Here is a 26,294-nt window from a genome sequence, read left to right on the forward strand (position 1 = left end):
CGGTATTTCGGCCCCATCTGGGCCGCAAAAATCCCGGGAGCCCGGCGGATCAATGAACGGACACCCCCTTGGCAATTCTCGGGCAGTACGGCGCTGATCACGATCAAGCCATTTTCGCCGGTTGTGAGAATCGTGAAATGGCGTTGTGCGAAAATCTTCACGATTTCGATTCTCCGAAGCGGCTCTGCCCGAGAGAATCCCGCCGCAATGTTTTGGCATAACTACTTTTGGAGGTAGGAATTCCACAGATTCACCTCTCTCTGGGTGAAGACATTTCTCTTCTCTTCAGTCCCAAAGGGCTTCCCCTTTATCCGCAACTATGACCCCCCCGTTATGGACACCCTCCCCATCGGGAACATTCTTTCTGACTCTACACATTTTTTCTAAGTTTCTATGAGATCCCTCTCATTCTTCTAAACTCCAATGATTCTAATCCTAACCGACTTGTGTCTCCTCATATGACAGTCCCGCAATCCCAGGAATCAGCCTGGTAAACCTGCACTCCTTCCATGGCAAGAACATCTTTCCTCAGATAAGGAGTCAAAACTGCACACAATACTCCAGGTGTGGCCTCACCAACGCCCTATACAATTGCTATATTTGTACACAAATCTTCTCACTGTGAATGCCAACATACTATTTGCCTTCTTAACTGTCTGCAGTTCCTGCATGCTTACTTTCAACGGCAGGAGGACACCTAGGTCTCACCGAGTATCCACCTCTCTCAATTTATACACATTCAAATAATAATCTGCCTTCCTATTTTTGCTACCGAAGCGGATAATCTTACATTATATTGCATCTGCCATGCATATGTCCACTCACTCAGCCTGTCCAAATCCCGCTGAAGCATCTCTGCTTCCTCCTCTTAGCTCACCCTCCCACCTACCTTTGTATCATCAACATATGGATATTTATATAGCACTCTTCTTTTCTTCTTGACTCCTTATCTCGAGTGGCAATGGTGTGCGCGCCAATGGATCACCGATTTGTTTGACAGCATCTGGCCATGTCTTGCCAGCTGCTGTGGCTCTTTCTTCACCTCCGTCTTTCCATCTTTCACTGCTGTCCACAAGCTCTGCTATATGGTAGCATCTTGCACCCAACGCTCGTGCTCCAGTCAACTGTGTTGTTTTGGTTGCTGTGAGGCAACTATCGAGGGACCTCTCCATGGCGTGTACCTGGGTGGAATATATGGGATTTTTGGGCTGCCCATGGATCAGGACCCCCCTCTCGGCCTTGCTGCTGGAATCCGAAGGAGTGCAGAGCATCACATTTGGCAGTAGTTTGGCTGCAGGACTTGCTGGAACATGCTGAAAATAATGCATGATTGCATTACGGGTTTCACTCTGCATTTTCAGTTAGGGTTTACTCTCTTGGCCTCAACTCACTCCCAAGATGCCCACAAGGTAGATGGGCCTGTATCCCTTAGCAGGGGCGCTGACCGGGTGCAGTCACCCGGAGCCAGCTGAGCATGGATCTCGCAAAGGCAGGTTTTGACACTGACAGAAGTAGCTCCACTTCACAGGCGCGACCTGCTACCTGTGTAGCCCTACCACTGTGCCAACATGTCATGGATTCAGAACACATCTAGTAGCTTAAATCTAGCCATCCACTGAGTGCCATCAACAGCAGAACTATATTAAACCAAACTGGAACTTTTGGGCCCAGCATATCCCTCACCATCACCATCAAGCCAGGGGTATAATAAAGATTGTCAGATAACATGGCAGAAACAGCACCAGGCATACCTAAAAGCGAGATGCCAACCTGCTGAAGCTACACGGATGGAAAATAGCAGAAGCAGAATGCAAAATAGCAAAAGCAGCATGCTATATTTGGAGCTAAGTCACTCCACAACTAACGGATCAATTAAAGCAAAAAAAAAGGGGAGGTAGAAGAAACAGGGAATTATAGACAAGTAAGCCTAGTGGGATAGTGGGGAAAATTCTAGAATCCATTGTCAAAGATGTTATAGCAGAACACTTAGAAACAGTGGCAGGGTCAGACAGAGTCAGTATTGATTTATGAAGGCGAAATCATGCTTGACAAATCTACTGTAATTCTTCGAGGATGTAACTAGTAGAGTTGATGAGGGGGAGCCAGTGGATGTTGTTTATTTGGACTTTTCAGAAGGCTTTTGACAAAATACTGCATAGAAGATTAGCATGTAAAATTGAAGTGCATGGGATTTGGTGTGGTGTATTGAGATGGATAGAAAACTGGTTGACAGACAAGAAAGAAAGAGTGGGAATTAACAGGTCTTTTTTTAAATTGGCAGGCAGTGACTAGTGGGGCACTGCAGGGATCAGTGCTAGGACCCTAGCTATTCACAATACATATTAAATGATTTAGAGGAGGGAACAAAATGTAATATTTCCAAATTTGCAGACACTAAGTTGTGTGCGAGGGTGAGCTGTGAGGAGGATGCAGTTTATGCACAATCCAGACTTGGAACTATGTCACTCCTTCACTGTCACTGGGTCAAAATCCAGGAACTTCCTCCCTAACAGCACTGTGGGTGTACCTACAACGCATGGACTTGCTCATCACCAAGGGTAACAGGGATGAGCAATAAATTTTGGCCTTACCATAACGTCTTGCTAAATGAATATATACATTTTTTTTGAAACTTCACATCAGCATTCTCATGCACTACATTTTGAATCCATATAGCAAAGTACCAATCCAATAAGAAATTTTATACAACGTTGTGCTGCTCAAATACAATTGCTTGCATCATGGGGTGAGAACTACACAGCCTTCCAACATTTGCCACCTGTTCATTCATTCAAACTAATAATTTCATTAACATGCAAGAGGTCAAATGGCAAATGGAAGCTTGCTGCATGAGGAAACAACCATGTCTTAAGTGGATGGAGAAGTGAAAGAAATGTGGAAAGAAAAATACTTCCTACATTTAATAAAATTAATTTATGGGATCAGAAGTCTCGTATTTACCAAGAGTAAATGGTTCAATACAGCATTGTTGCATACTATTACTCTTACCTTTCAAACCCAGGGTCTGTAATTGAAACAGCTTTCCAAGCTCAAATGGTAGAACCCGCAACAGGTTATTGTTCAAAAGCAGTTCCCTGAAAGAAACAAAAGAAAATCAAATAAATGTGTACCTGGAAATCTTATGGGTTTCAAAAATATTATTGGGTCAGAGTACAAAAGAAAGTCTGAATTATGTTAAGAAATCTGCTTTCACTTTGTAATGGAAATTAAGGAAAATAGCTTGTGAAGCTAATAATGTGTGGACTTGGACAGAACAAGAGGCTACATATTTGTCGAACAAAGAGTTAATGGTGGACATAGGCAATTACTATTGCGGAAATTGGCCAGCAAAGACACAGAACATGAAAAAATGGCTCCACAATTTGCACTGGTCTTAGTGCTTCACAAAAGCAGCAGCTCATCCCGAGCTTGTTATTTTAAGAGCTTGCTAAATTTGCACTATAATTATCCGTGAAACTCACAGTAGAACGTTAGGGCTGGTAATTATGCGGACAAGTACCCTTTCGAATGTGACAATTGGTAGTGTATTGCCAATCAAACTCATGGCCTAGAAAAACAGCAACTTAAATTATTCTATCACATTCCTGCATGCCCTTGAATTACTTTTTCTTTGTTTCTTTCCCCTCTCTTAATCCAATCAACCATTGTTTCCTCTATGCTGCCCCTGATTTGGCTAATGTATTCACTTTCTCTGTTCCTCCTCAGATTCTCTCTGTCAATCCTTAAAGTTCATTAGTTAAGGAAATAGACTGTTGGTTGTTTATCTCCCTACACTGCATTCAGCTTGCACTATGGGGTTGTTACAACAGAAAATGTCCAATGGCATATGTGCCTCACACCAGCAAGAGTTAGCCTGCTGTCATAGCATTCACAACGTGCTGTCTTCGCAGGAAAACATGGTCAGAGAATAGCTAACCACACCACCTGTTCACCAAGATTAGTTAACCTATTACTATCTGAAATCATCCCACTGATGAGACAAACAAGCCTGAAAAGCTAAGATGACTAAATGAAAAGTAAATTGTAACAGTTTAATATCCTGCTTTAACAAGTTGGTTTCCTACCCTAAGAATACCCATAGAGATGGTAATACTGTGAAATCAAGGGAAATGCTCAACCAAAAAAAACTCACAAAATGTAATGTGAAACTTACAAATAAAAAAAGATGGATTTTAACTGTATTGTGCACAGATGTTTCCTATCCTCCATTACGCAAAGATTATTGGAAATGCTACAGATGGCATAGTTGTGCATTACTATTTTATAATATGCTTCTCCCTTTAATATAAACATATTTTTTACATCACAAATTTAAAAACTAATGAAAGTACAAGGAGTAACCTTGCATCTTGAAAAATCTTTTTGGAGATCCTTTAAAATAGTTCAAATGTGATCAATAGCAAGCTCAGGTAAAGCTTAGTTCTAAAGTACAAACCAGTACAAAAATGACAGGGCTTTATTTTCTCAGTGACATAACAATCAATGGCCATAATTAGGTAGGTATTGTGAAATGCATTGTTTTGTCACCTCCAGAAAATACAGAAGTGCATACAAGGGCTAAAATAGAAGATTTTCATGATAATTATGTCACAAATCTGTATGGATGGATTTCTGGTGGCAGGGATGTGCTGAGCGGTCGCAGGAAAGGTGGCTCTCCCCCGGAACTTTGGAATTGGCACTTTTAGACAGAAAATAGGCAACTAAGCCTGCAAAAACCCCCCTCAAAGATCCCAGATACAGAAAGATGTGCGCTAACAATTCAAAAGCCAAAGAGACGTTAGAGTTATCAAGAGTCTGGAGAGAAAGAACAAGGCAGTGAACACACGGAGCGAGACAGAGTGGGTCGCAACCGAGGCGGGCTGGGTTGCTGATGCACACGCTGGAATGCCCACTAATAAACCAATAGATGCACCTCCTAATGCAGGAGCTCCTATAGCACAGAGACATTATTAAGCTGGAAATGATGGCAACAGTGAAAGCGACGATTGCGGATGTCCTGGCCCTCTTCAAGGAGGTGCTGGAGACTGAGGTGGCAAGGTTGTTGGCGGCCCAATGAACACTCAAGGGGAAGTTGAGGACTGGGAGAACCGATCGTTCTGCCAGAACCTCTGCAATGCGGGCCTATCGGAGGGGATTGTGGGCAGGAATCCCATGGAGTACGTAGTTCAGATGCTGGGTAAACTGGTCTGGTTGGGGGGAGAGAAAGAGAACTTCCCCAAACCCCCAAGAGATAGATGGAGCCCACAGGTCACTCCGGCCGAGGCCAGAAACGGGAGAGCAGCCACGGGCCATCATTGCAAAGCTGCACCGGTCGGTACCAGGATAGAGAGGGGATCCTGAATTGGGCGATTCACACAAGGGCCTGTAAATGGGAGGGACAATAGAGCGAGGTATGCCAGGACATTGGGGCAGACCTGGCCAAGCGCTGGGCCGAATTCTATGCAGATAAGGCAGCTTTGTACAAGAACAAGTTATGGTTCGGGATGCTGCACCCAGCCAAGCTATGGGTAACTTTCAAAAGGAAAAGAACATTATTTCACTGCACCTGCCGAAGCGGACAAATTTGTGCAGAGGCACTGACTGTGAAGACAGCAGCAGCAATGAAAACTAACCTTGAATTGCACGTGATAAAGATGCCTCAATTTCAATCTGTTCCAAGTCCAGGAAGGAGGGGGTGAGAGTGATAATGTGTAGAAATGCGAGAAGAGGGGGAGGCACCACACCAGCAAGCAGGCTGGGGGGGGGGGGGGGGGGGGGGGGGGGGGTGTTACAGCACAGCTCTCGATGGGGAACAATCAAGGGGGTGGAAGGGAAGGAGGTTGGGTCGAATGCTGGTTACGACAGGTCGCACCTGGCGACAGCAGGAACAAGAACACATTAACGGCCAGCATAGTTGACCCTGCGGGTAGCAGGCAGAAATCTACCCCCCCCCCCCCCCCCCCCCCCCCCCCACATCTGTACAGGCAACTTTACCGCCCAGTGAAAGGATCCAGAGTCTTCACCCGTTTGAAAAGTGTGGAGTCTGATGAAATCCTCCTCCAAGAGATACACCAGAGGGAGAAGAACTGACTGAGGGCAAGACAGAGTTGGGTAGGACAGACATACCAGTCGTGTTACGTGACGAGGGCTGGGGAGGGCAACCATACTGCTCAATAAGAGGACGGCATTCAAAGTGGCAAAGTCGGTTACGGACTCAGGGAGATGGTATGTCATAATAATAATCTTTATCGTCACAAGTAGGCTTCATTAACACTGCAATAAAATTACTGTGAAAAGCCCCTCGTCACCACATTCCGGCGCCTGTTGGGTACATGGAGGAAGGGTCTTTCGGGAATTATGGGAGAAATCCGGAGCATTCGGAGGAAACCCACGCAGATACAGGGAGAACGTGCAGACTCCGCACAGACAGTGACCCAAGCTGAGAATCGACTTGGGATCCTTAATTTAACACACTGACTCCCTACCCGTAGTGCTAGATGCCAAATACAGTGGTTTGCAAACAGGACTCAAAGCAGCTTGTCATATGAAGAGCGGTTGAGGACTCTGGGTTTGTACTTGCTGGGAGTTCAGAAGGATGAGGTGGGATCTAATTGAAACTTACAGGATATTGCGATGCCTAGATAGAGTGAACAAGAAGACGATGTTTCCACTAGTAGGAAAAACTAGAACCAGAGGGCACAGCCTCAGACTGAGGGGACGATCCTTTAAAACTGAGATGAGGAGGAATTTATTCAGCCAGAGGGTGGTGAATCTGTGGAACTCATTGCCGCAGACGGTTGCGGAGGCCAAATTACTGAGTGACTTTAAGACAGAGATAGATAGGTTCTTGATTAATACGGGAATCAAGGATTATAGGGAGATGGTAGGAGAATGGGGATGAGAAAAATATTAGCCATGATTGAATAGCGGAGCAGACTGGATGGGCTGATGGTTAGCCGTGTACTGAATGTGCACCAGTGCTCCTTTTAAACGTACATGTGCCCAATTGGGATGACGCGGAATTCGATAAGAACACCATGGCAGAAAACCCTGACATAGGCTCTCACCGACTCATTATGGGGAGAGACTTCACTGTGTAGAGGACCCACGGAGGAGAGATCCAGCCCCAAAGCAGGGAAACAGTCAAGCATGGCGAGAAAGCTGAACATTTTCATGGAGCAGATGGGGGCTGTGGACCAATGGAGGTTCACACACCCAAGGGAAATGGAGTTCTTCTTATTCTCCCAAGTCCATAGGGTGCACACTGAGGTCGACTTCTTCATTGTGGGCAAATCAGTGCCTCCAGGGATAGTTGGAGTGGAGTACTCCACAATTGTAATCTCCGACCATGCTCCACATTACGTGGATGTGAGGTTGGAGGTGGGCCAGGTTTATCTTGGAGGATTCCAAGATGGTGCCGGAGCGAGGCGACTTCATAGAACATAGAACAGTACAGCACAGAACAGGCCCTTTGGCCCTCAATGTTGTGCCGAGCCATGATCACCCTACTCAAACCCACGTATCCACCCTATACCCGTAACCCAACAACCCCCCCTTAACCTTACTTTTATTAGGATACTACGGGCAATTTAGCATGGCCAATCCACCTAACCCGCACATCTTTGGACTGTGGGAGGAAACCGGAGCACCCGGAGGAAACCCACGCACACAGGGGGAGGACGTGCAGACTCCGCACAGACAGTGACCCAGCCGGGAATCGAACCTGGGACCCTGGAGCTGTGCTGTGCCCAGCATACCCTCTAATTCTATCTTTTACTCTTGTTCTTTGCTTCTAAAACTTCATTCTAACTGTTTTAAACTCTCTAACAATGTTCTTATTCAATTACTTACAGATTTAGCGATCTTTAGGACCCTGGAGACGCCTGAAACTGACGACCTGAAATCGAGCCGGACCAGCCGACCATGTGTGAGCAGCTGCCGGCGCTGCAGGCCCAGGGACTCCCCTACAGCGGCTGCCAGAGGCCAGGAAAACACCCTAGAAGCCAGGGCCTTCACTCCACAGGCTCCCAGAGACCTGGAAAACACCACAGAAGCTGGGACCTTCACTCTGCTGCTCTCCAACAACCAGACCAGCATCCCAGCAGCTGGAGCCCTCTTTTACCCCGCCGCCAGCTCCCAGCCCCTCTGACCCGGAGAGCTGCGACCTCCTGCAGGATCCAAGCACTCCCTCCCCTTCCCCCCTCTACAGTCGCCCCACACTCCTAAAAACCAACGCCCACAGCCCAACAATCACTAATACTGCTCTTTTTAATTTACTTGCAGGTCTAGAGATCCTCCGACCTCTGAAGGAAGACAACGTTTCAAGGGCAGCACGGTAGCACAGTGGTTAACACTGTGGCTTCACAGCACCAGGGTCCCAGGTTCGATTCCCTGCTGGGTCACTGTCTGTGCGGAGCCTGCACATTCTCCCAGTGTCTGCGTGGGTTTCCTCAGAGTGCTCTGGTTTCCTCCCACAGTCCAAAACCGTGCAGGTTAGGTGGATTGGCCATGCTAAATTACCCTTAGTGACCAAAAAAGGTTAGATGGGGTTATTGGGTTAGGGGGATAGGGTGGAAGTGAGGGCTTAAGTGGGTTGGTGCAGACTCGATGGGCCAAATGGCCTCCTTCTGCACTGTATGTTCTATGTTATATCTATAATCTGGAAAAGACCCTGCCAACCTCAACACATGGAACCGGCCATCGCCTCATCCACAACCATGACCCCAGAGACGTCATCCACTTACCGGTCTTCAACCCATCCACGCCGGAGCATGGTCTGGACATCCACCGACCTGTGAAGACATACCGCAGCCCGACAGCGACCCGGAACACTCGACCGCACAGACCCACCTACCGATGCAGGAACCGCAAGCATGGCAACCAATCCTCCAGCTACACACCGACCAGAGTGAAGAACCTCATTGGACACAGCTATACCCTTAAAACCACATCCTCTCACCGTCTCCTTGGCTCAAAAAAAGCAGTCACTCCAGGAAGCGTGGAAAACGTGCAGGCCTGCAGGTGAGAGTGAAACAACGTAGCCCCAAAGCCCCTCTGCCTAGTTTATTCCTAGCTAATGTCCAATCTCTAGAAAACAAGCCAGACAAACTTAAAGCCAGTCTCACTTTTCAAAGAGAACTGAGGGACTGCTGTGTGCTCTGTTTCACGGAGAGATGGCTCACTCCTGCTTCACCGGACTGTACCCGACAACCAGAGGGCCTCTCAATCCACCGAATGGACCATACGGCGGCCTCAGGCAAGGCTAGGGGAGGTGGGGTCTGCCCCCTAATCAACACCTCCTGGTGCCTAGATGTAGCAACAGTGGCACGTTTTTGCTCCCCAGATCTAGAATACCTGACGCTAAAATGCCGCCCCTACTACCTTCCGCAGGATTTCAGCGCCGTTATCCTGACGGCAGTTTACATCCCACCCCATGCGAACGTGAAAATCACACTGGACGAAACATTCACTGAAATATTCGCCACCACAAACAGCCTTGAAACGAAACATCCCAAGGCCTTGTTCATTATAGCTGGGGACTTCAATCAGGCCAAGCTCAAGAGTGTACTACCAAGTTACCACCAACACGTCACCCGTTCCACCAGAGGCCCAAACATTCTGGACCACTGCTACACAAATAACCCCACGCATCCCGGACATACTCGCTTCCATCTTCTTCCTTCCCATCTTCTTCCTTCCCCATGTACGGTATGCATTGTTTGTACAGCATGCAAGAAACAACGTTTTTCACTGTATACCAATACATGTGACAATAAATCAAATCAAATCAACCCCCCCCCCCATCGGAAGTTGGACAAGGCCCTCCTCGCCGATAAGACATTGTGTGAGGAGATATCAGAAGCCACCGACTGGTATGTACCTGCAACCAAAATAGAGAGGTCTCACCCTCCACATTCTGGTTGTTACTGAAGGTGGTGATAAGGGGGGGGGGGGAATTTATCGCATACAGGGTGCTCAAAGATAGGAAGGAGGGGGCGGTACGGCAACAGCTGGTTGACTCCATTCCGGAGGTGGACCGTGAAACTACTGGAGGAGAGGAAAATGCTACAAATGGATTTGACCTGTTCTCCAAAGGAAAAGCAGTGAACCAGTTGTACCAGACACCAGGGGCCTTCTATGAACATGGAGACAAAGCCAGCTGCCTGTTGGCTCACCAGCTGAGAAAGCAGGCAGTTATGAGGGAAATAACTCAGATAAAGGACAGCAGCGGCAAACTAGTCGCAGCACCAGAGCAGATTAACAAGGTCTTCACAACATTCTAACGGGAACTGTACACCACTGAGCCGCCGAAGCGGGAATTCGAAGAGGAAGTAGTTCCTTGAAGAACTGGACATGCCCGTCGTGGGGGAAGTTAGGAGATGGGGCCTGTAAGCCCTATTAGAACTGAGGGAAGTCATGGAGAGCATTAACTCCATGCAGGCAGGGAAGGCGCCAGGGTCGAATGGATTCCCAGCGGACTTTGATAAAAATATCTGAGCCAGCACTGGCCCCGCACCTGTGGGAGTTGTTCACTAACTCACTGTCGAGGGGAACCCTGCCACCAACGCTGGAGTGTGGGTCTTACAGACCCATCTCACTCCTTAATACAGACGCCAAGATCCGAGCAAAGGCCCTGGTGAGACGGCTGGAGAGCTGCATGCCGGGGGTAGTGACGGAATGTCAATTGAGCTTTGTCAAGGGCAGACAGCCAACAACAAACATCAGGTATCTGCTGAATGTGACCATGACCCCATCTGGGGAGAGAACACCAGAGGTGACTATCTCCCTGGACGCAGAGAAAGCCTTCAACAGGATCGAATGGAAGTACCTCAGAGGTACTGGAAAGGTTTGGATTTGGGCCAGGGTTCGAACGGCTTGGGTTTGGGCCAGGGTTCACCTCGCGAATGATCCCTGGCTTGGGTCACTGTCTGTGCGGAGTCTGCAAGTTTTCCCTGTGTTTGCGTGGGTTTCCTCTGGGTGCTCCGGTTTCTTCCCACAAGTCCCAGAAGATGTGCTGTTGGGTGAATTAGACATTCTGAATTCTCCCTCTGTGTACCTGAAAAGGATCCGGAATGTGGCAACTAGGGGCTTTCCACAGTAACTTCATTGCAGTGTTAATGTATGTCTACTTGTGACAATAAAGATTACTATTATACCATTCAATGGTAAATTACTTGTGTCAACTCTTAAGGCCTCGATATCTATCCTAAAGTATGGTGTCCAGAACTGACGATAATATTCCAGTTAATAATCGCTTATTGTCACAAGTAGGCTTCAATGAAGTTACTGTGAAAAGGCCCCAGTTGAGGCCCAATGAATGCTTTAAAGGTTTTGCATCACCTCATTGCTTTTGCACTCTATTAATAGAGTCAACAATCCCACCCATATGTTTTTAAACAAAAACAGCCTTTTTAATTGGTCCTGCCACTTCAAGATGACCTATTCCCAAATTTATCTAATTCTCCATTCCCGAATAAAATTGCACTGACTTACTTATATTTTCTTTCATCTTTCTACCAAATTGCATCACTTCATTCAAATTGGTGTTGAATTTCATCTGCTATTTTTCCCATTCCACTATTCAATTCCCTCCAGTCTGGAAAAAAAACTCCTTGCTAACAACGTTCTTTCTAATTTAATTTTTTTGCACCATCTCTTTATTCCAATTTGCGGTCCCTTTAAGTTTGCTGTGCGGTCCGGCTCGGGAACATTACGGGTGCGTTGGTTGTATGCAGCCTGTTTCTTTCATTAAGTAGTACATTGCAGATTGCTGCAAGGCTTAGGGCGAAGATTATTCACTGCTGTACCCTCTTTCTGTCGCTTTATTCCAAGTATTTCCATATTTTGACTCGATTTTGCTTCACTTTTACGAAGGTATCAAAACAGAAAAAAACCCAAAAAAATGAGAGTTCAGAAAATGTTACTTTACTGTCGGAATTTCTGATTTTCTAAATTATTTAATATCATTGCCTTTTAAATGGTACTACTTATCCACAGGATTTTATTTGAATAATAATGTTTTTTTAAAAATCATTTGCAGGATGCGGCCCTCACTGTCAAGGCCAGCATTTATTGCCCATCTGTAACTGCCCTCGAGAAGGTGGTGGTGAGATGTCTTCTTGATTCACTGTAGTCTCGAGGAGTAGGTACACCCACAGTATTGTTAGTGAGGGATTTCCACAATTTTGGCCCAGTGAGTGAAGGAAAGGTGACATTTCCAAGTCAGGATGGTGAGTGATTTGAAGGGGAACTTACAGGGATGGTGTTCCCAGGTATCTGCTGCCCTTGCCCTAACACCAAATGTTTGGAAGGTGCTGCCTGAGGAGCCTTGGTGAGTTCCTGCAGTGCTTCTTGCAGATGGTACACACTGCTGCCATGGTTCGTCATAGGTGGAGGGAGGGGAGTAAATATTGGTGGGAGGGGTGAAAATCAATCAGGATGCTTGAGCCGAGTGGTGTCAAACCTAAGAGTGTGTTGGTAGAGCTGCACTCAAATCAGGCAAGTAGAAAACATTCCATCACACTACTGACATGTGCCTTGTAGATAACAAGGTGGACAGGCTTTGGGGGAGTCAGGAGGTTCCTAGCCTCTGATCTGAGCTTGTAGCCATAGAATTTATATGGCTAATTCAATTCAGTTTCTGGTCAATGGTAACCCCCAGGATGTTGATAGTGGGGGATTCAGCAATAGTAATGTCATTGAATGTCAATGGGGCAATGGTTAGATTATATCTTGTTGGACAATGTCATTGGCTGACAGTGTGGTGCGAATGTCATGTGCCATTTGTCATCCCAAGCCTGGATATTATCCAGGTCTTGCTGCATTTGGGCATAGACTGCTTCAGTATGAGAGGAGTTACGAATCGCGCTAAATATTGTGCAGTCACCAGCGAACATCCCCACTTCTGATCTTATGATGGAAGGAAGGCCATTGACTAAGCAGCTGAAAATGGCTGAGCCTCGGAACCTATCCCAAGGAACTCCTAAGCATCAGTGAGCAGGTTATTGCTAAACAAGTGCCACTTGATGACCCCTTCCATCATTTTTACAGATGATCAAGAGTAGACTCGGGGGAGTAATTGGCCAGGTTAGATCTTCCTGTTTCTTGTGTACCTGAGCAATTTTCCATTGTCCCGTGTAGATGCATTGTTGCAGCTGTATTGAAACAGCATGGTTAGGGACGCGCATGTTCTGGAACACAAGTCTTTAGTCTGTTGCCAGACATTGTAAGAGCCCCGAGACTTTATAGAATCCAGTGCCTTCAGATATTTTTTGATATCACACGGAGTGAATCGAATTGGCTAAACACTGATATTAGTGATGCTGGGAACCTCCAGAGGATGCCCAGATGAGTCATCCACTCGACACTTCTGCCTGAAGATTGCTATGAATGCTTCAGCCTTCTCCTTGCACTGATGTGCTGGGCTCCTCAATGCTCCGAGGTGGAGGATATTTGTGAAGCTTCCTCCTCCTGAGAGTTGGTCAGTTGTCCACCATCATTCACAACTGGATGTGCCTGGACTGCAGAGCTTACATCTAATCCATTGGTTGTGGAATTGCTTATCTCTATTACTTGCTGCTTATGCTGTTCGGCATGCATATTGTCCTGTGTTGCAGCTTCACCAAGTTGACACCTCATTTTTAGGTATGTCCAATGTTGCTTTTGGCATATCCTCCTGCACTCTTCAATGAAACAGGGTTAACCCCCCGGCTTGGTAGAGTAGGGGATATGCTGGGCCATGTGGTCACAAATTGTGATAGAGTACAATTCTGTCGCCAACTGCTGCGAAATACCCAGGAATGGAGATGGTGCTGTAAGGTGTGATAACGTAATTATGACTATGTCAGGCTATTGCTTGACTCATCTGTGAAACAGCTGTCCCAACTTTGGCACAAGCCCCTGTCACAAAACCCTGTGGTGGTGCATGGTCAATTCCAGCCCCACTTGACCCAGAGTTACAACACAGGTAAATTTAAAATACTCGAGGTTGAGCCTGGTTGAGCCTGGTGGAGCCCAATAAACTACAGTCACCAGATTTGAAACTTTAAAAAAAAAAGTAACCTTTTATTATGTACAGTATTATAATTAAACAAACGAAAAATGTAACTGTCCAACAACTACCCGTTTCCCAACTCCCCCTCTTCCTTAGTTGCCCCACATTCTCTACATGCACACACAAAAAACAAAACAGAGGGAAAGGGTGGTGGAAAGGGAAAGAAAAAAATTAAAAAGATTAAGGATCTTTGATGCACTGGGATGACATCCCGTCAATGTCTTTCTGAAGTTCAGGTTTTCGTCTGAGTACTTCATAGTGAGCGCCTTTCACTTCCAATGGTTGGGGCTGATTTAGCACAGTGGTCTAAACAGCTGGCTTGTAATGCAGAACAATGCCAGCAGCATGGGTTCAATTCCCATACCGGCCTCCCCGAACAGGTGCCGGAATGTGGCAACTAGGGGCTTTTCACAGTAACTTCATTGAAGCCTACTTGTGACAATAAGCGATTATTATTATTATGTCTGAACACTTTTGCCAGTTTTCTCAGAAAGCATCACACAGGAACAAATCATTCACCGTTTTCAGGCAGAACACTGTCCCTGACCAAACCACCAGTTGCCAGTTAACCAATCGAACCGAGCCCCTCCAAAACTCGTTTCTAAGATCCACCTGGTGCTGAAGAGTCGGCTTCTCCTCTCCCAAACGCAAAGCCTGAGAATACAATGTCCTGGCAAGCAGGCTGTTTCAGAATTCAAAGTCTTCTGCTAAAAGGCACATCTGATCATGGGCCCACAGGCCAAAATAATAAAATAAAATAAATAGAAACAAAGGAAATAACCTGGAAGGACTCTTACATACCCCCATTGTTAGTAAGAAGAACTTTGCAGGGTCAGCAGGGTTCAGTTTGCTGCTGTTGTTTCTGATGCCTAGACTGATGCCGGGTGCTCAGTCCAGTTTCATTCCTTTTTATTTGAGTGGCATGCTAAACCTTTTCAGATGGTCTGGAGTGACATGTAGGCTAGACCAGGTAAGGATGAAAAGTTCCTTCACCAAAGGACATTAGTGAATCAGGTAGGTTTTTACAACAATTGATAACGGTTACGTGGTCGTCATTAATTCCAGATTTTTTCCTTGAATTTAAATTCACACCTGGATCACCAGAGAATTACACTGGATCTCTGGATTACCAGTCCAGCAAAAGTACCACTGTGCCATCTCCTCCAGCATGTCACCATCCATACGAAGGCTGAAACCTACATCTTTAAAACAGTCTCCAATAAGCTGAAAAGGCATGTTTTCAGCATATCAGATGACAGAGCAGTGAAGTTTAATTTATTGTATTACAGGAGTGACTAGGTCAAAATGTTTACATTTTTAAAGATCTAACACCAAACAGCTCAAGTGTTCAAAATAATATTCAGCTCTTCAGTAATTGATCAAAACAAATGATCTCGTCAGCAGTGCTCAAATTAATGAGTGTGCTGAAATTAAAGATACAACATAGTAAAAGAATTAAAATTTTTGTTGGAAAGAATTAAGATATTTCCATCATGTGCTTATATTACAATAAATCTTTGAAATATAATGAATCATAATATAGAGAATTTTCTCCATTTGAAAAATTTACCTGAGTGATACCATGTTTCCAAGCTCTGACGGTAAACTCCGTATCTTGTTGCACGATAGGTCCAAGTATACCAGATTATGCAGTTTGGCAATGTCAGGAGGAATACGTGAAAGGGAGTTGTCACCAAGATGCAATGCAGTCAAGTGTGTTAGTGACCATAACGATGAACTCAAACTTCTAACTCTCCCTGCACGATAGATAAATGAACAAAATTGTTAAGATTTCCCTCCATTTTGTTTCAATTCACCTCAGATACAGGTTATGAGTAAAAATATACATACATAATAACATTTATAATTCTGCTGCCATTTAATAGGTTCCTAATATGTCTGTTAGGTAGAGAAGTTCACCTTCCACATACTTAAAATAAGGACAAAGTATATGTAACACAATAAATCACATAGACGAGGCAACACAAATTTAAAGTTTTGGGCAAGAGATACAGATGCATGGTGAGAAATAGCGTTTTTTAGTGCAGTGAGTGGCAACGACCAGAAATATGTTGCACTCGAGGGTAGTGGAAAGCAGAGACAAGTGATGATTGCAAAGGAAACTGGATAGACACTTTGAAGGAAATAAACTTTCAGGGATAGAAGGGGGAAAATGGGACTGACTGGGCTGCTTCATGGCATGCCAACATACAATCGATGGGCCTAACAGACAGCTTCTGTGCTGCAAAGTGACATGATAACATTCATTTGTGAAGTAGTTTTAGGGAGTCCTACATGTATTTGTCTTAGCTAACATTTGGTAAAATTAAGGCAGGTGGAACAGTGAGAAACTATACAACTTCAACAACACCTTGTAATTAGGTGGGTAGGAAAACATCCCAAACCATCTGCGGAGAGATGTAAAATGTGTAAAATGTAATTGACTGTGCAGTAAAGCTGCACTTCCTCAACAATAACCTGTTCACCGATGCTCACTTTGGGTTCCACCAGGGGCACTCTACTTCAGACTGCATTACAACCTTGGTCCAAACATGGACAAATGAGCTAAATTTCAGAGGGGAATTGAAAATGACTGCCCTTGACATCAAGACAATATTTGACCAAGTGAGACCGTAGCAAAATTGAAATCAATTGGAACCAATAGAATTCTCTCCACTTTTTGGAGCCCCATCATCTGTTCCCCAGGACATTGCTTCAGGACTTTCTCAGGCTAGTGACCCAAGCCCAACCATTGTGAGTTGTTTTATCAATGACCTTCCTTGCATTATAAAGTCAGAAACCGTGCAAATGTCAGAAAAAGATCACGCTCAAAATAACTATCCCAAGCTAATGTAGTGCATCCTGTAAACCTTAAGATACCACAACCATAGGGTGCCAGCAATGCAGAGGTGGATACACAATCTCATGACAGAGGCACCAGTCAAGCAAACTATTCTTTCCAGGCTCTTTTTCAGCTTTGAACATTATGAGTGCATAAATCCAGGCAGATATTCCACCAGGACAATGATCTGAATTTATATACTGCCTTTCACAACTTCAGGACATTCCAAAGCATTTTATAGCAATTTAAGTATTAAGGATTGTTCTTGTGGCAAAGAAGGAACCAGCAGTCAAGCTGCACACAGCAAGGTCCCACATAAGAATGATACAGCAAAGGAGGCCATTTGGCCTATCTTGATTGTGCCGTATCTTTCAAAGAGCTCCTTTTTGAATAGGGTTATTAAAATTTATGAGGTGTTTCGAGAAGCAGACAAAGCCCAAATTTATCAAAAACATGGATCAAATTTCTGACTTGTGCACCTTGTATATGGTGGAGAAAACAGGCAGGTTGAACTAAAATCATCCGACCAGGTACGTGTCAGAGGGGTCTCTTCCCAGCAGTTATGGTACAGTAGTTTACGCGACTTTATTTTAATAGTAGCCCGCAACTGACCAGATTTATAGGTTCAATTTCACAAACGGTCATGGTAAAATTTGAACTCTCAACCCCTGTTGGTGGCCTTTGCAGATGACATTCAAATCTAGCAGCACGGTAGCACAGTGTGTAGCTCTGTTGCTTCACAGCATCAGGGTCCCAGGTTAGATCCCCGGCTTGGGTCACTGCGTGTGCGGAGTCTGCAAGTTTTCCTTGTGCTTGCGTGGGTTTCCTCCGGGTGCTCTGGTTTCCTCCCACAAGTCCCAAAAGATGTGCTGTTAGGTGAATTAGACATTCTGAATTCTCCCTGTGTACATGAAAAGGCGCCAGAATTTGGTGACGAGGGGCTTTTCACAGTAATTTCATTGCAGTGTTAATGTAAGCCTACTTGTGACAATAACAATTATTATTATTAGTACAGAATGATTGAACAAAAGTATCCAAATGATTTGCATATTGGATTCTTACAGTCTTGGCCCACAATACTAAATTCCCATAACGTGGTTAAAGGAGAATAAACAAGACCACTGCTTTACCGTTACACAATGTCAAATTTAATTTTCTTTCATGTTATTCCAGGGCCTTACTCTGTATCTGCAATTTCATTGTTTATAATTAAAATAATCGGTTTATGGTAACAAACAGCACAAATTAGATGACATTTTGTTCTGCAGAGTGTATTCTGTGAGTATTCTAATGGTATTGGCCATTAAGTGTAACTGGTAAAGAGCAAGATTCATTTGAGGGTATGGAAATGAACAGATGACCAGTAGGTAAAGTTAACAGATGTTAGAACACATTAGAAGGAGCATTATTCTACATCTAGCCGTGCTGTACTGGAATCAGTGACTAAATTTGGGAAAGTATATTGCATTGCTTAGAACATATCAGATTTATGGTCAGCACAAGTAAAACATTCTTGTAAATACCAAATTGTATGAATATTACAATATATCTTGCGTGAGTAAACATACTTCATGTTTTCCAATGCTACTAACTGTTTTGATATATTATTTTTAAATAAAAATTTAAATCCATAGGTGAAATGACAGATTCTTAATTAAACAGCATTACATTCTAACTACCTTGGTTCCATGCACAATACTTACCACTGATCTCCAATTCTGCCCAGTACGATTTCTTCCCATTTGCTGCTTCTTCTGAAGACATAATTGTGTACATTCTCCGTGGATCAGGTGGATCATATTTTTCCTTGGGCATTCCGGTTACACTGAAATGGCAATACAAATTAAATGTAATATGCCCACATTTCCAGGCACTAACTAAAATCAAGTTTGATACTACACTACAAATTACACATTTCAAAGCCACCCTAATCTTTACCCCATGCACTCACTGAGGCTGAACCAGACCATTCAAAATGTGGTTTTATTCAAAGTAAGTTTCAAACTGCACATTCTTCTTACCAGAACTAGTTATGTTAACTTCATCCATGACACTGATGAAATCTTGATTCATGCTTTTGCAATCTCAAACCAACTTCTTTAATACCCTACTTGGATATCGTTCACCAAACTTCAAGGAATGTAAAATATATACATGCTAATATTAAGTCTTGCACACAGGTAAGCTTACTTACCTCCCTCACCCCAATACTCCAAACATCTATGATGTACGTTGGCTTCCACCTCCTCATTGAATTAACTTTTCTTTTAAATCTCGTCTCCAAATTCCCTCCTGCCCCATCCCAGCATTCATAAGTTCTTAAGATACGAGTAGAATTTTTTAATTTTTTTAAAACGCATTTTATTCAAACTTTTATCAAATTAGGTTACAGCAAATAAACACCCCAGGAAACATTCTTCCCAACAAATCAACTATACAATTTATCCAGATTTTTCTTCTTTTTCACCCCCCACCACCCACGACAAACAGCTCCTCAAACACGGTCACAAACATCCCCCACCTTTTCTCAAACTCCCCTGCTGAGCCCCTTAATCATACTTTATCTTCTCTAACCGCAGGCAGTTATACAGGTCACCCAACCATGGTGCTATCCCCGGTGGCGATGCCGACCGCCACTCCAGCAAAATTCGTCGCCGTGCATTCAGAGAGGCGAAGGCCAAGACATCGGCCTTCCACCTCTCCATGAGCTCCGGCTTCTCCGAAACCCCAAAATAATCGCCACCAAAGGGTCCGGGTCCACTCCCTCCTCCACTATCCTGGCTAAGACCGCGAACACCCCCGCCCAGAATCTTCCCAATTTTTCACAACCCCAAACATGTACGCATGATTCGCTGGCCCCACCCACACCTCTCATACTCATCTGCCACCCCCTGAAAGAACCCACCCATTCTCACCCGATTCATATGCACCACCTTAAACTGTATCAGGCTCATCCTTGCACAAGAGGAGGTCCTGTTTACCCTTCGCAGTGCCTCACTCCATACTCCCCAATTGATCTCCATTCCCAACTCCACTTCCCATTTCTCCTTGATTTTCACCACCCACTCGCCTCCCTGCTCCCCCAGCCACTTGTATATATCCCCAATTCTTCCCTCCCCTTCCACATCCGGAAGCAGCAGTCGCTCCAGCAGGGTGTATCCCGGCATTCGAGGGAACCCCTTCCAGACCTTTCGTGCAAAGTCCCTAACCTTTAGATACCTGAACTCACTACCCCTCGGCAGCTCTACCTTCTCCCTAAGCTCCTCCAGACTGGTGAATCCTTCCTCCAGTTAAAAATCCCTCACCTTGACCAGCCTCATTTCCCTCCACCTCCTGTATGCACTATCCATCCCCCCCCCCGCTGGCTCAAACCGATGATTCTCACACAGCGGCGTTAGCACCGAAATCCCTTCCACCCTAAAATGCCTCCTCAGCTAATTCCATATCTTGACCGTGGACTACACCACTGGGATCCCTGATCCATTGGCAACGCTGCCATCACCATAGCCCTCAAACTAGACCCTTTACAAGATTCCTCCTCCATCCTAACCCACTCTACCCAGTCTCCTTCCCACCACCGCCGCACCTTGTCCACATTCGCTGCCCAATAATAATGAAACAAGTTTAAACCCCCCCTGCTGCCTCTGCCTCTGTAGCAGGGTACTCCCCACCCTCGGCACCTTCCCCGCCCATACGAAGTCAGAGATGATTATGTCCACTTTCCAAAAAAGGCCTTTGGTATAAAGATAGGGAGCGCCTGAAAGATAAACAAGAACCTCGGCAGAATATTAATTTTCACCACTTGGACCCCACCGCCAACTTTAGTACAGTGTATCCCACCTCTTAAGATCCTCCCTGGCCTCCTCCACCAGCTTCGTTAAGTTCCACTTATGGAGCCCCGTCCATTCCCTCGCTACCTGAATGCCCTAGTACCTAAACCTGTCCCTCGCTACCGTAAATGGAATCTCTCCTGGGGAGCTCATTCAGCAGGAATACCTCGCTTTTCCCTAAATTCAGTTTGTATCCCGAGAACCCTCCAAACCTCTCCAACAGGCCCATAATCCTTCCAATACTCTCCAATGGATCAGAAACATACAGCAAGAGGTCATCGGCATAGAACGACACCCGATTCTCCCTCTGTCCCCTCATTATCCCCTGCCACTCTGCCGACCCCCTGAGAGCCATCACCAATGGCTCTATGGCCAGCGCAAACAGCAGCGGCGACAGCGGGCACCCCTGTGTAAGTCAAAGCTTCATGAGCTATCATTCGTCCTCACCCTCATGCTTGACGCCACATACAGCAACGGTACCCATGCCACAAATCTTGGCCCAAACCCAAACCTTCCCAAACAAGTGCCACCACTCCACCTGATCAAATGCTTTCTCCGCGCCCATGGACACCACCACCTCCGGAGCAGAGCTCTCGACGGATTCATCACCACATTCAACATCCATCTTATATTACTCGCGAGCTGCCTGCACTTCACAAAGCCCGTTTAATGTTCTGGAATGACCCCCGGGACACAATCCTCCATCCTCCCTGCCAATACTTCCACATCCGTGTTCAATAGTGATATGGGTCTATACAACCCACATTCCACCAGATCCTTCCCTTTTTTGGGGGATTAGTGTAATTACTGCCTGCTTCATCGTCTCCGGCAACTCCCCTCTCTCCAGTGCTTCATTAAACAGATGTAGTGCCAGGCCCGCCACAAATTCCTTATAAAATTCTGCCAGGTACCCATCGGCCCAGGGGCCTTCCCCGACTTCATATCCCTGATACTATCCAGCCCCTTCCTCAGCCCCAGGGGCTCCTCCAATGCCTGCCTCTTTGCTTCCTCCACCTGGGGAAATTCCAACTCGTCCAGAAACCACCCCATGTCCCCTTCTCTCCTCCTGGGTTAAAATTATAAATGCCTCAATAAAATGTCTTGCCCATTCTCCACTCTTCAACCCATTACCAATTAAACATCTGCCTAACTCCTTCTTAAATTTACTCACTGTCCCAACATCCACTGCACTCTGGGGCAGCAAATTCCACAGATTCACAGCCCTTTGGGAGAAGTAGTTTCTGCTCAACTCAGTTTTAAATTTGCTGCCACCTATCCTAAGACTATTCTCATTCTAGAATGCCCCACAAGAGGAAGCATCTGCTCCACGTCTACTTTATTAATACCTTTTATCATCTTGTAAACCTCAATTTGATCTATGCAGCTTTCGACAGTCTTCTAACCCTTCACATCTTTCAGTGCACTGATTCTTGCTTAGATTCTGATGAACATACAGTGCAGGAGGCCATTCGGTCCATCGAGTGTGCACCAACCAACTAAAGCCCTCACTTCCACCCTATCCCCGTAGCCCAATAGCCACTCCAAACCTTTTTGGTCACTAAGGGCAATTTATCATAGCCAATCCACCTAACCTGCACGTCTTTGGACTGTGGGAGGAAACTAGAGCAGCCGGAGGAAACCCACGCAGACACAGGGAGAATGTGCAGACTCTGCACAGACAATGGCCCAGCGGGGAATCGAACCTGGGACCCGGGCGCTGTGAAGCCAGTGCTATCCACTTATGCCACCGTGCTGCCCAAAATAATTCTGTTCCTTTATCTACTCCAATTTTTTTTGGCCCCCTCCCTGCCCACAAAAGCATCATTACACATTCCCTACGTTAAAATTGTTACTTTACTTTTCTGAAATCTTCAATTATGGCAAGAAAGTGAATCCCAGTGCACTGCAAATGAATTTAAGCCTAAAAAGACTTCTTATTATAGATTTAACTTGAACTGTATTTACCATTTACTTGTATCGTGGTCTCTTTACAATTGGTTCCATCCATCCAATTACTTAAAAGTCATATAGCTACTCAAACACTTTTGCATGCTCAACACAAAATAGCCCTCATCAAGATTTCCAAGGAGGTTTCCTGAGGAATGCAACTTGAATTACAATTTAATTTTGCTATCAACGACAATGACTATTCCTTTTGCATCTCATTCCCCACCATTTTTGAAACTTTTCTTTTAATCCTCTGCTCCACAAGATTGAAATGTAGATCTTTTGAGCAAATTTTCCTTCCCCCCCACCAAAATAAGAATTTGTGTCCAATAATGCACATGTTTGCTGGAGGTCAAACCAGCCTACATTTACATAGTTTCTTCGAATTATATCAGTGAATTAGTAATTTACATTGAATCTGTATGAGCTGCCCAATCATGTGCACACTGATCTTAGAGCTGCTGGTCACATGACACTTATCAGTATCCGTTTGTATTTGTTCTATTTCAATTTATTTAGGGTTCCTTCAGTAAGCAACATATTCTGGTAAATGTTGAATGCAATGAATATTATCTTCAATTATCAAAGTGATTTCCGAACATTTATCTACCAGTACGAGAGGTGGCAGAACTAAGTTGCAAATGATCAAATGCAACAACGGGCAACGACATCATGTGCACCACATTCAACATTCCTAGCAGTAGTACAGGTATTTTAAATGCAATTTCTAATACAGTTCTGTTGCAATGGCAAGTTCCTTATTGCATTTAAGGGAACTGAGAAAGTGGAGGCAAGAGAGGATACTGAAATTATATAGAGGATACTGAAATTATATGGAGGATTCTGCAATTATATAGAGGATACTAACAAGATACTGGACCAGACCCCAACAGTGGCTAGAATATTGGACTGAAACCTCAAATGTTTTACTTTAAATTTTTAAGACTGCAAGGAAAGAATAGCTCGCTCCAGGAGTGATTTCATGAAAAATAGGGATACGGTATATTAAAACAAACTTTTTTACGAAAGTATCTTTAACATCACACAAGAAAATAACTTACAATTACCTCCTAAATAATGCTAACCACCACAGTGACGCAATAACCCTCAACTACCATCTCTATTTCCACTTAAACAACTGATCTCAGGACAACATCCACTTTTAAATACAGTTAGCAGACCCAGGCATATTTGCTTAAGAAATGTTCTTTGGAAATGTTTTAAGAGATAGACCTGTCAGAACAATGCAGGATCTCCAGGTGAAGCCTTCAGAAACTCTCAATGGTTTTGACTTCAGGAACCAACTGAACAATCTCTGCTAAAATGCCTGGTACCCTAGCTCCTCCCATTAGTTACATCATCTTACCATGCTGCAACAAAATGTCTTTAATTAAATACTCCATAAGGAACTCTTTTAATCCAAACAAACAAACATCAGTCCATGCTTTTACGGTGCTTTAATTGCACCGCTGGCTCCCAAAAAGCCGAGCTGTCTTGTCAACCAGGATTTTTAAAAACACTAATGCAGCAGGCATACATACTAACCCAGGCTTCTAATCCTTCTTACTGCACAAAATTCATCTAATATCTGAAATTCCTACATTCATCACAATATTGTAAAGGATATTGAAATTATGAGGTCAGCCTAACTAACTGTTCATGCATGCGGCTTATTAAAATGAAAACCTACTTGATCAATCTGGAGTAATGTAATTTCATGATTTGGGGCAATACGGTAGCATAGTGGTTAGCACAAATACTTCACAGCTCCAGGGTCTCAGGTTCGAATCCCGGCTTGGGTCACTGTCTGTTTGGAGTCTGCACGTTCTCCCAGTGTGTGCGTGGGTTTCCTCCCACAGTGCAAAGATATGCAGGTTAGATGGATTGGCCAGGGGTCCTTAGGGTCCAAATTGCCCTTAGGGTCCAAATTGCCCTTAGTGTTAGGTGGGGTTACTGGGTTATGGGGATAGGGTGGAGGTATGGGCTTGGGTAGGGTGCTCTTTCCAAAAGCTGGTGGGCCGAATGGCCTCCTTCTGCACTGTAAATTCTATGAATTAAAATTCCGTATAGATTTTATTCACAATCCTTGCAGGTTTCCTGATATACATCAATTCTTTGGTTGATAAAACGTCATTATACGTTGGTTAAATAAGTGGACTACTAATTCAGAGAATACAAACTTAAACCGCACAACAGCAGCTTGAGAAATTAAGAGATTTTCTAAACTTCTGGAAAAAAATAAACAGCCAATACCAGAAAAATGACCATGACGTTGTACTGGAGTGTCCTAAACATCGAACTTGTCCCCTAAATTTATTTAGGGACTGGTTTAGCACACTGGGCTAAATCGCTGGCTTTTAAAGCAGACCAAGGCAGGCCAGCAGCACGGTTCAATTCCCGTACCAGCCTCCCCGAACAGGCGCCGGAATGTGGCGACTAGGAGCTTTTCACAGTAACTTCATTGAAGCCTACTCGTGACAATAAACAATTTTCATTTTCATTTCATTTAACTGCAAGCTATTCAACCTATTAAACTGTTGCAAAGAAGTTTAAGACCACAACCTTTTCAGGTCAACTATTTCCAGCCTTTCCAGTGATGCCTAATCTGAAGAATTAACCTTTTTAAAGATTATGACTTCAAAGTCTTTCAATAGCCCTGGCTTTATCATAACCAACTATTTTTAAAAGTAGCAACAGGATACAGAAAATGTAGTTTCTTCACCCTTAATGAATACAACATATTCATGTGCAGAAAATTATTCACAAGCACTCCAGTCTTCCATTTGTAAAAATAAATGGCATCATCTTTTCACTGCATGGATGCTGAAATACTTTTACGCCTTTGACTTTCACCCATAGACAGATGTTTATGAATAGCATTCTTCAAACTAGAGAAAATGCAAAAATGTTCAAAATTCACAAGACTAATGATAAGTTACCCTATGATACTTCAGCCTTTCAGATTCTGAGTACCACCTTCAGCTGGAATGTACAACAGTTGAGATCATCAAATTTTTTGTGGCCACCAGTTTGATCATAAAGTTCAACTTTTGCAAGTGGGGAAGCACAAAAGGATAAACAAACAAATAATTGATGGTTTGTGTTATGGGTCAGGGTTTAGAGAATCCCAAAGTGTACCATGGAGTTCATCTGACCCGCAATGTTTAATAGATTGTGGTATGGGGAGCACATGGCCCTCTCTACAAGTGTGGTACTTTAGAAATCGAAAAGTTTTTTTTTTAAAAGCAAAACAATGTTTATTCTATGAACTCAAGTTAACCTTTTTAAAACAGTGAATATCTTAGCAACCATTAATTCAAAGATAACACCCAAAGAATACAACACTAAGTAACCTGTATGCTGCCCTTTTACACCCAAAATACTTAACAAACCTCTAAACAGAAGCACATCAGGGTTTACATTCAAGACAGAAAACATTTCTAATTCTTCTGAATTCACCAAATGATCAAGAGATAGTCCTTCATGGCAGAGATCAACAGTACAGCCCTTTGTTTTAACTCCAGATGCAGCTCACTGAAAAACACAGACACCCAAGCTTTTTCTCAAACTGAAACTAAAAAGCAGAAGTAGAGCTCAGCTCCACCCACACTGACATCACTCC

The 26,294-nt window shown here is 44.4% G+C and overlaps 1 protein-coding gene across 3 annotated transcripts in view; it reads right to left on the reverse strand.

Moving 5' to 3' along the window:
- LOC119965250 (CCR4-NOT transcription complex subunit 6) overlaps positions 1 to 26,294 on the reverse strand; it is a 143,931-nt gene that overhangs the window by 100,151 nt on the left and 17,486 nt on the right. For all 3 annotated transcript variants that reach the window (XM_038795742.1, XM_038795740.1, XM_038795741.1), the window contains 3 exons: positions 18,599 to 18,720; positions 15,624 to 15,810; positions 3,010 to 3,095 (listed from right to left, as the gene is read on the reverse strand). In XM_038795742.1, the coding sequence (XP_038651670.1) occupies positions 3,010 to 3,095; positions 15,624 to 15,810; positions 18,599 to 18,710 (385 nt within the window). In that variant the 5' untranslated portion in view covers positions 18,711 to 18,720. The remainder of the gene's footprint in view (positions 1 to 3,009; positions 3,096 to 15,623; positions 15,811 to 18,598; positions 18,721 to 26,294) is intronic.

This window comes from Scyliorhinus canicula, chromosome 4, assembly GCF_902713615.1.
Source record: "Scyliorhinus canicula chromosome 4, sScyCan1.1, whole genome shotgun sequence".
Taxonomy (NCBI): Eukaryota; Metazoa; Chordata; class Chondrichthyes; order Carcharhiniformes; family Scyliorhinidae; genus Scyliorhinus; species Scyliorhinus canicula.